General features: G+C 29.7%; 1 protein-coding gene across 1 annotated transcript in view; it reads right to left on the bottom strand.

Annotated features, from left to right (window-relative positions):
- The window catches only part of LOC106478905 (WD repeat domain phosphoinositide-interacting protein 4-like), a 21,570-nt gene extending 10,665 nt beyond the window's left edge, over positions 1-10,905 (bottom strand). The window contains 6 exon segments of the mRNA XM_013939483.2: positions 1,479-1,573; positions 4,476-4,563; positions 5,974-5,997; positions 6,000-6,077; positions 6,766-6,840; positions 10,718-10,905. Coding sequence (XP_013794937.1) covers positions 1,479-1,573; positions 4,476-4,563; positions 5,974-5,997; positions 6,000-6,077; positions 6,766-6,840; positions 10,718-10,772 — 415 coding nt within the window. The 5' untranslated portion in view covers positions 10,773-10,905.
- Between the last annotated feature and the right edge of the window lie 713 nt (positions 10,906-11,618).

Here is an 11,618-nt window from a genome sequence, read left to right as displayed (position 1 = left end):
ATAAATTCATAAATACTAGTTCAATAAAATTTTGAATTTGAGTCAACAAATGCGATGATATGGCCTTTTACCTGAGACCCATGTCAAAAGGGTTAACAGTCAATCAGGTTTAACACAAATAGCAATATCTTTAGCAACTTTTTTTGTTATTTTCATTATAGATATAGTTCGCTGTATATAATTTTTCAGTGCATCAATGCATTTGAAATATTTTAGAAGTTTAATTCTTTATTTTATGTTTGAATATAAATTGAATTATATATATATTGTACACTAACTAAAGCAACCATGCAATATAATTTTTCAGCTTATGTAAAATTTTCTCAGAAACAGTTGTTAAAAGGAAAATATATCTATTTTAAAAAAATTGTCTACATGGATAAATTTCAAGGTAAAGTAATTTACCAAGTGAAAATATTTGATATTTGTGATTAAATTTGGAATTTCTTCCCTGTAAGGTATTTCATGTTAACTTTGTGTGAGAAAGTTTGAAATAAAATTGTTCTCAAACAAAGAGAGAATGACATTTTTTATATGATTAAAAATTACATTTTGCACATAAAATTAAATAAGAACACTGAACTCTACATCTTGCAAACTTTTTAAAGTTTGTTAGAATAAATATGATACAAATTTGGCTTATACTTCGGGAGCAATTGATGCTGCTGGTTGATGCTAAATAGTGATGGAGTATATAAGGAGTATCTGTATGGATTAAATCTAATGCACTGAAAAACATTTTTTTCAAGACACAAAATTGTTTCACAGATATCAAGAATACAATTTTTTACACTAAACTAACATTAACCATGTCAATATTACAAAATGAGAGGTCTTCATTCAAGTGGTTTATAACTAAAGAATTATTTTTATCAAAACACTTCATCTTTGCAATTGAAATAAATGTATTTTCCTTACAAGTGTTGAGTTTAATTTGCAAGTCATAATATTTTATTGTGTTGCTATAAAGTAAGATATACTTACATTTACATATCCATTATCCTCAATTATATGCACATCTAAGAAGTATTTACAACAGTAAATATTTAAGCCTGGACAACAGGGCATATATAAATTCTCATAATTTCAACATAAATTAAAATCTGACATTCTCTGTTCACATGCTAAAACATTTCTCAGCATTATAATTCTGATCTTTAGTTGATTTAGGATTAATGAATATAAACGACCTCAGTTAGTTATTAATAAAAACTTTTACTGTCCACAAATTTTTATTTAGATTAACTTATGACGGTTTGTACATATGTTTCTTTATAAACTATATGCTGAAAAAGTTACCAACAGGCTAATTTTTCTTGAACAGTGCAGTGTGATATAATATTAGGTTACTTGCGTTAATAAAGAGGTATGCATTTCAATATCGGCCACTGTCTGTTGCAATACATACATACAAGGCACTACAAAAGAAATATTTAATGTAATTTTATATTTTAAATCTTATTGACATGTCTTTTCACCTTTGGGGTTTTCTCTAGTTTCAAAGGTAAACAGTTTCTTTGGGTTGTTTGGAAAACTAAAAACATGGACTTCAGTCTTCAAGACCATAAAAAGTCTGTTGAAGAAAAAAAAAGTTGCGTATATGTATACGATGAAAATTTTAAGAAAAAAGTAATTTAAAGTGATCAGATATTTTACTGTTAAATGTAATTATAAAGCAAAAATCTATTGAGACAAAAAATAACACTGTAAAGAATAAATGATATGCCTGTTATCTGAATACTATGCCATTAGAAGTTTAACATACTTATTCATTGTATTTTCCAGATCTTATGTTTAACCTACTGATTAAAGAATACATACCGTAACACTTGTGTATACATAAAGGATTTCCTTTAATATTCATAAATTTCTGGATTATCAAGTTCCAGATTTTACATGTAATTTATTGATTCAAGAACACATACACACTATAAGATTTGTGTATAAATAAAGGATTTTCTTCAGTATTTGCAAGTGTCTTAATTATCAAATTTAGCTTGGTATTAAAAAAACAAACAAACTCCATTGTAGTAGATCAACACTTTCTCTAAAATATACTTTATTGCCTAAGTTATATTCAGTTATCAGTTTGAAATTTTAAAACTAAGCTTTCGTTTACAATAATTCTATGGTGCCCAGGTGGGTGCTCCTTGGCCCAATGGCAAACTGAAACACTAAATTAAAAAATTATAGAAAACTACTTGAAGTACCCATCCCCTGGATGGAAGTTATGTAAATTCATGATTAATGAAAGGTTATCTTAGGACATGAAAAGTCACATCCCTTATATATATAATTGTAAAAAACACAAAAATGGCCATAAAACTACAAAACACAAAATATGAAACTGGAAATTTGTACGTATCTCTCCATGGACCTAATGAACCTCCATAACAAATTTGGTCAAGATCCATCTACAGGGGATGAAGTAGTGGTTAAAGAACGCAAAAACGCCCATAAAAATCAGAAAATGCAAAACTGAAAATTTGTATGTATCTCCTCCATGGACCCAATGAACTTCCATACCAATTTTGATGAAGATCCATTCACATCCTGCAAACAAGTTACATGGACATACAACAGACAGTACAGTGTACTTTTATACTTATACAGAAAAACTTGTCATTCTTCCAAACATTTGTTTATAATATGGCACTCATAGCCACTAGAGGGAAATTAGAAATAGTTTTTAATGAAATAGTAATAATTTATTAATTTTTAGTTAATCACTGTTTCTCACTATTGACTGTCAATGTGCATTGTGATTGAATATATCTCATCTCTGAGAAGTCATAGGCTAAAAATGTAATGAAAGTTCTTCTTTTCTATTCTTTTCAACTGTATAAAATAATATGTCTTCCAGTTAATCAAAGACTTGCTTAGAGATCAGAACAAAAGCTTAAATTGGTGATATTTTTTCTAGTAAAAAAAAACGTTTGTGAACAATTTCCACCACAATTACAGGTCTAATTTTTTCAACCCTGTTTTACCATTTGTTTTTTAATTTTTGTTGTACACCAGTAATTGTAAACACACTAAAACTGTATATGATGTTTTTCAAATTAAAACAATGTTAAAGTTTACAATTTTATAAAATAAGAATTTTTCAGGAAAGTTTTCATTGTTTTTTTGATAATTTTTCATACAGCAAAACCACATTGGGCTATCTACTGTGTCCACCATGGGGAATCAAACCTCTAATTTTAGCAGTATATGTCCATAGACTTACTGCTGTACCACCATGGAATAGGAAAATCTTAAAAGAGTGTAGCAAAACAAAAGGTAGTAACAAAGATATTTTTAATTGCTTCTTAAAAAGCCTATCAAAATAAAATCTTTTGAATTTTCAAAGCTACAAATTCCTATAAATATCCCATATCAAAATCAGATATTTTATTTGTAGAAGGTACATAACCCATAAAAAGTTCAACTTAGTAGTTTTTTGCAATGCAATAGAACAAGATAATTAAAAATTTGCCGTGTTATTACTAACATAAACTTCATTTGGTAGTATGGAGTTATTAGTGCAAATTTCCAATCTAAGTGCCATATTGATAGTCCGTGTCCAATATGTGCTATCAAGGGTTAGGTGTTGAGATGTCCCATAGAGCTATCGAGAAACTTTGGCATTTCAGAGGCAACTATTTAGTTGAAAAAAAGAAACAAAAAAACCTTACTGATGAACCTTTCAAAACAGCCCAGCAAATTTGTTTAAATATCTCAGTGCTCCCTAACCTACATAAGATGAGTGATAAACTTTCTACTGTGGAGGCCTAATACATATTTCATTTATCTTACAGTACATTTTATCTACTGTGGAATCAGAGTAGCTAACAAAGTCCCCATATATTTTTGTACTAAACACACAGTTTTCATTGTTATTGTTACATTAACATTAAGTATGCATTTTATGAGCTCAAAACAACATATCATGCCTTGTTATATTCAATTATCATCTAATCTACATTTACATCTCAATCTAATACGTTCTGCTCATCAACATTGCATGAAAAAGTAATGAATACCTTGGCAGAGGTATAATCTTTGGGGGACAATATCTCCATGACCAAAAGGCACGTCAAAATTTTTCTTAAAGCACGTTTTTTGTATGCCTGTAATTAAGCGCAAAGCTACACGGTGGGCTATCTGTGCTCTGCCCACCACGAGTATCGAAACCCGGATTCTAGCATTGTAAGTCCGCAGACATACAGCTGTGCCACTGTGGGGGGGCTCTTAAAGCAGTCTTCATATCTTATATAAATCTATAATTCACATAAATGTTACAAACTAAAATACAATAGTATAAAAAAATTAATTTTTAAAAGTCAGTCAAACATGAAAAAAGGGTGCCTTTTCTCATGAATCAGCTGTTATGTAGTAAAACTTAAATCTTGCTTGTTAATTCAGGAATACGGATACTGGTTGGTTATCAGGATATAAAATATAATTTTTGGTATTTGTGTTGGCTTACTTACTTGTCTCTTCTCATGCAAACTGCCAGAACTGGTGAAGTAAAGGTGAATTCTAACACAAACTTCTTACTTAGATCATCCCAGATCAAAACTAGTAAAAGAAGGTTTAAAATTATTGTTATTATGGGAATTTTAAATTCAGCAGTTCATCTTATACCAGGCTAGCAGTATGCAATATTTCTGAAATTCAAATACATTACCTCTCATATACTACACGTTTTGTTGGTGAAAAATAATAAATAAAAAATTATTTAATGACTTTTGAATATCCTTGATACCACAGTTTATAATCATAACATCATTACAGTTAACATATTCTGAAGAGCAGGAGTGTCTCATCATGTAAGGCATTGCCCTAATCTAGACATTTATTTTTTATCATTAGTTTTTGTTTGTTTATTTATAGTTAAGCACAATGCTACTACAATGGGCTATCTGTGCTGTTCACACCACAGGTATCAAAATTCAGTTTTTAGCATTATAAGTCTGCAAACTTACTGGGGAGCATTTTATCATTAATTACTATTAAAGCTTCAATCACGACTTAATATTTCTGAATAAAGAAACAGCTAGTAAGTGCATTCAAACAAGAAGCACTGAGTGTGTCAGAATGTCCCACTGACACCCAACAGGAAAGCATTGTTAGACAAGCTATAGAATGCCTAAAGAGGAAGTGAAAAATGGGCTCTACAAGACAAAAAGTTGCACGATGTGACACAACAGTGGTTCCCAAATGCTGATACACAAAATATTTAAACTGGTCTGCAAGATATTTGAAGAAAAAGAGTATGTACTTTAAAGCATAGCTACTGAAGTACATTGTTTTACAATGTAATACTCTAGAAATTAAATATTGTACAAAGCAATCCATAAAATTTTGGTATCAGAAATAACTGGTCTTTAGTAGGAAAAATGGTTGGGAACCACTAATATACAGTGTGTGCCTCACTTGTCAAAATGTTTGCCACTGAGACAGGGATCATATTTTTAAATCTTGGTGATGCTGAAGAAACAGCATATTGTAAAGTATACTTTGAACCTAAAGGTATAAGAAAATTTTTGTACCTCATCTATTACACTTATACTAGCAATTGCAACATTAATTATAATTATTACATTAAGATGCAGTTTTTACATTTTTGCTCTCTTTGACTAATAAAAAAGTACTTAACAAAATACAAGAAACTTCATTATAGAAAGTCATACATTTTACATAATACTAATGTTACTTATGTAAATAAAATAATCTATACAATATAATGAATTAGAAAAAACAGGAACTACAAGTAAATTGCCACAAAATGATTACACAAATGTCAATACATGGAACTTATTTGGGAACACTAAGTCATGTGACTTCTAATAACACATCTTCCCCACCTACACATGTACAACTGCAGCAAGTACCTACAAAGAAGAAAAAAAACATGGAAAAGTGTCTTTCAAACAAAATACACATAAGCTTTATTCGAAATTTAAAGGAAATTGTAGAGAAATTCACCAGTGTTTTCAGCAAACTTAGGCCTTGACCTCCACCAACTATGGCCAACAAGTTAGTCCTGTGGAGCATCTCACAAATACCAATACTGCCAACTACAGAGACATCTGAAGTAAAAAAAAACAGTCAGAAGTATATATTAAGAAAAATATACTGTTTCTTTTATTTATAAATTCTATCAAAAATATCAAAAAATAAGAACAAATCCTTTAACTGATTCAATTTTTAAAACCAAAATGCTTTTATTTCAAAAGTATTTGTAAACTTTTATTATTGAATGGATACATACAGTGGTATTAAAAGTTAAAGTGGAAAACATACATATTATTTAATCCTAAAATTACTGACATGTTCTTATACCATTCACTATTGGTGGAGTCCACATACTGCATCATCCTGGGTAATTTTATCTTTTTTTCCTGTTACACCACAAGGTGTATAGAGCTTACCCAAAAAAACTCCTTTTATGTGTGAAATACACTGGGAACTCCAGCAGTAATTTGTGAGATTAATAGTATTATTGATATTGATGGTATTTTTGTTGAGATTCTTTTTGCAACTTATATGTTATTAGGGACCCTGTGACAAATAAAGTTATGAAACCATATGCAGTTTGGTGTACAAGTAATTTATAAAAACATGTCTCAAAGAGATTTAAGATAAATAACAATCCCAATGGCAGTTTTACAAATACCAAGATGTCTAGGATCATAATAATGATATGTACTCTAGTAACACAGATAGAATACAAAAAGTTGATAAACATATAAACCTGACCCTAGGAAAATATCTTACCCAGATGGGCTTTTTCTGATAATGGTTCTAGGTTATATATCCTCAATCCATCTTCCATACAACAAGTAAAGCACCCTGAAGAAACAAATACATGAAATAATACAGCTTTTTTCTTTATGTACATAAGCAAATACACGATATATATATAAACACGCACACACACATATATATATATGAAGGACTTACACAATCCAATAAAAACAAAAGTGAGTTACTTTGTTTGATGATTTTGTTATGAATTGGACTGTGTGTTTCCAGGTTACATTAAAATAGGGTGCTGTTTGGTCCTCTTGTCTGGGAATTGTAGGTTACAATGATGATATTCTGTCACATTTCTTGTCAATTTATTTAAATAAGCTCTAAATATGAAATTGTTGCTTACAAACCCATGTAATTTCATGAATATAATAAAAATTATATAATGATTTCATAGCTATTGAAATTTAATTTTTGGATACACTTATTCATAAACATCTTACCTTGAAAAAAGGGGGAAATATTGTATCATATGTATAGTAAATAATAGTTCAATTTACCCATTACGAGGGAAAGCATGCTTTATTTTAAGTGGTACCATTAAGTTATGAGAATACTAAGGAATACCATTAGTGACATGCTAAGTGGAAGAAACCATTTTGTTAAATTTGGGTGCATGTGGTCTACAAAGATATTTATATTACAGTGTGCAGTCTACACAGAAAACTAATAAAGTACAAAATACCATTACATAAAGTTTTTGGGGCAAATATAATTGGAATGAAATAAATTCCAACAGTCAAAACTAACACAATTATAACCTAAATTTGATGTACTCTTTTGGAACACACAACTTATTAAATTATTATTACTTGATGAACAAAAATGCAGATAGATATAAATTATTTAGTAAGAAATTATATTTTAATGAATCATTAAAAGGATGATGATGATAGTGAAAAGTGTTATTTATAAACAAAAGTTAAACTGGTGATGATAGTATCTGTGTAGATTACACACTATAGTGTAAATATCTTTGTAGACCGTACACTATAGTAGCACCTTAATTTGTTTGATAACGTAAGACATGCGTTTTAGCAATGTTGCAAGGTATTACAGTAGTTACACATGAAACTATTTAATTAAATACAATGTTCAATTTATAATAATTAAATAAGAGGATAAATACAGATCACCACTGACAGGGAGATGTCAGTACAATATGTTGCAATTAATATCTAATTTAATATACATTTAATATTGCTTGCTAAACTATTAAAGTTATTATAAATTTCCTTTGCTACAGTTATTACGTGATGCTCCTCCATTGTCCCCAATTATTCCTATAGCCATCACAAATAAAAACCATGTAGGACATCTGTCTGTAGTAACTGAGCATATGTGCCAAGTTTCTTTTTGCTAGATAGCTTTAAACGTGGCACTCCAGGATCCTGAGTGGGGCCAAGAACACAAAATCTTATGCAAGACTCCAATTCAGAATCCCTTACAACCTACACCTAGACCCACATTGTGTCTGGGTGACCTTCCTAGCTCCCCCTAGTAGGGAGGCTACACACTATAGATAAGAAACTCCCCATGCAACTGCGAGTCCACCTGCCAAATTTGGTCCTGCTAGCTCCAAAACTGGGAGGAATTTGGAGTTATACAAATTCACACAGAACTAGTTGATATAGGGATTTCACAATGAACCCCATACACACAATTCATGTAAGTAACATATTAAATAAAAGTTTGGAGATAGCTTGACTGAGTAATGATGAAAACTTTATTATAAATGTATGATGTTTCAACTAGATTATATCATCCTCAGGTAACATCATACATTTATAATAAAGTTTTCATCATTACCCAGTCAAGCCGTTCTCCAAACTTTTATTTTCTATAAAGTGGGTTCAAAGATAAAAAGTAATGTATTATTAAACATAATTTCACAACATTTCCAGAAGGCATAATATATGTTTTTTGAAGAAACTTAAAGGTGTGATAAGGATTGTTCTGGAAAATATAGACCAATCAGTCTTACTTCTGTAGTGTGAAATATTCTAGAGGAGAATCTGATAAATGAAGTTCTACAAATAATTTACAGAATTATGATATAAACAAACGTCAAAATATTTTTTTCAAAACTATTGCTTGTTATATGGATTGGATAATGGAAAGGGTATAAGTCGGGTATACTTTGAATTTCAAAAAGCTTTTGATATGGTGCCACACAAAAGAATGGCTATGAAAAGTACACTAAATAAGGATTGGAAAAAGACTAGTTAATTGTACTGGTTGGATGAGAGAATAAAACATTTTATTAATGCACTCTAGTCGCACTGGACCTTTGTTATTAGCAAATCAGTGCATACTTGGGCCTTTGCTTTTTCTTATTTACATTAATAAGTTTGATAGAATTATAATTGATATATAAGTAAAGTACATTGATAATGTCAAATCCTCAAGTATTTCTAGCTGTATTGAAAATGTTGAGGTGTTAGAAAATGACTCGGTTCAATTGGTAAGTTATAACCTTAGTTCTTGGATTATCATAAGCTGGATCACATGTGAAATATAGATGAAACAGATTCAATAGAGTGGTCAAAGAAAAAATCTTGCTATAGTGGTGGATAATGAGTAATTATTTCTATATACAAATCACTAGTTAAGTTTCACTTAGAATACTATATATATATGCAGTTTCATATCTTTATGTAAGAAAGAGATATTGACTTACTGGAAAAAGGGTTCAGATGAGGACTACTATGATGATTACAGGGATAGGTTAAGATCTCAACTCATTTTCTATTGAAGTTTACAAGATTATCTAAGAGATTGATAGAACTAAGGCCTCTGATTTTTTATGTTATATTCTAAAGATAATAGAATGGAAGGACATAAGATCTGGAAAAAATATTTGTTAGGGTCTAGTTAAGACAGTTTTATTTTTTCTTACAGGCTAATTGATTTATTAAATGAGTTTATGAGGAGAATTGATGACTTCCTGAAAAGTAAAGGGCAGGTTTAAATTTTCAATTTTTTTCACTGGTAAGTGTATAATGACAACCTTGAAGAACCAAATGGTCCCTTGTTGTCTGTAGGTTATGATATGAGGAGCTCAAAACACCTATATTTACTATGCATTTGTTAATGCAGGTGTTCTTATGATGAAATACTCAAGAAATATTGAAAATATGTATTTATACAGTATTCCTGTATCAAACGTTTTTTAGACTTTATCTGTAATACATGGGCCTTTACATGCAAGGTATAACATATTCAGAGTTTAAATTAACAATCACAATTCAAAAGTTACTGTTCAATAATGAACTAAACAAACGAAATGTAAATAATATAAGTTTTTATTGCTAAATTTTTCTTGTGAAAATACTGATCAAAACAGATTTAATGGCAAGATTTTTAAATATATACATCACAATTCTCTTAATAATGAAATCGAAACTTTAAATGTAAGGGATGCAAATATTTGTAATTTCACTGTCGAAAGCATAATATTATTAATATATAAGGTATAATGTGATGATGCAGTGTCAATAATAGATATACATACTTCTAGTGTAAAATTATAAATTATAGATGGTGTTTCTAATCTGTTGCACAGACCTGGCCTATGCTTCAGAAGTTCAGCATTGAAATGCTGGAAAACCAAAAAGCTGATTTTATTGTATTACGCCAAAAGAAAATATCACAACTACTGTATTAAGCCTCAATTTAATTTTTAATTTGAATTATTCTGGTGTCTTGGGCATTCTAAACTTCAGTTTAACTACATATGGAATTTTATTGTATTTATTTAGTTAACTTAATTCAAAATATAACAACCGTAACTGTAAGGCTAAAACATCAAAAGTAAAACTTAAACTTTAACGTTCACCCGACTCAGTTCTACTTATTTCTAAATACTAACTTAACGTCTTAAGTAACCAAAGTCCAGTCCAAACTCAATTCTTACCATGATCTTGATTGAAACTCAAAGCAATTACTGCTTCTTGACTATGGCCATACATTTTAAACCCCTTCTTATTTTTCTAGCAAATTAAATAATTTGTTGTTGATATAATTCAAAATTTAACTGTTCGAAATATCCTACGCTTAAATTAAAACATTATCTTTACTCTTCTCACGTCAACAGATGATTTGATAAACAACGTAGTAAACATGTGACATCTATCGGTCAAAATCTGTTACCATAAAACTCACTTTATGAACAATAAACAGAAAAATATGTTGTTAATAAAATGTAACAAAACAAGGATAACTGAAAAATTTCCCACAGCAGTATAAAATGTCTTCATATTAATATCATTATTTAATGAATGGTTTTTTGTTTTTAATAAAAGAATGTATATTATTTACATAAAAGTGATGAATTGGTATGCATATTAAACATGACAAAAATTCTCACATAAAAAAATGACTCAGTAGCAAACCTTTCTTGATCACAGTTTGTTTCCTTCAGAAAATTTCATCTTTGTATATCAATACTTGGTATCCACTTGAAGGAAATTAGCTATGAGTACAAAAAGTTTAATGTATTTTATTTAAACATGAAATAAGTCAACTACTTTTGAACAAATTGAATCCGATACAGCTCAATTTCTAATGAACGAAATTTTGAGTACGTTATAACAAAACAATTGGAATATTATCACGTCGTTACAGCTCATGTCGCAGTGTCTAGTTACAGTTATGCTCTATCTGACGATCGTGTATTTTGACAATAGCTCTGCAGTTTAGTTTTCATTGCAAAAAAATACAAAAAAAAATATTGGTGTAATTGGTGTAATATTGCCACGTTGAAAGCACATTTCCTCCCTGCATACTTTTCATAATCCATAATTTTTCGGCAATCA

This window comes from Limulus polyphemus, unplaced genomic scaffold (assembly GCF_000517525.1).
Source record: "Limulus polyphemus unplaced genomic scaffold, Limulus_polyphemus-2.1.2 Scaffold261, whole genome shotgun sequence".
Taxonomy (NCBI): domain Eukaryota; kingdom Metazoa; phylum Arthropoda; class Merostomata; order Xiphosura; family Limulidae; genus Limulus; species Limulus polyphemus.
Note: the sequence above shows the minus strand (reverse complement) of the source record. Positions and strands in the feature narration are given on the sequence as shown.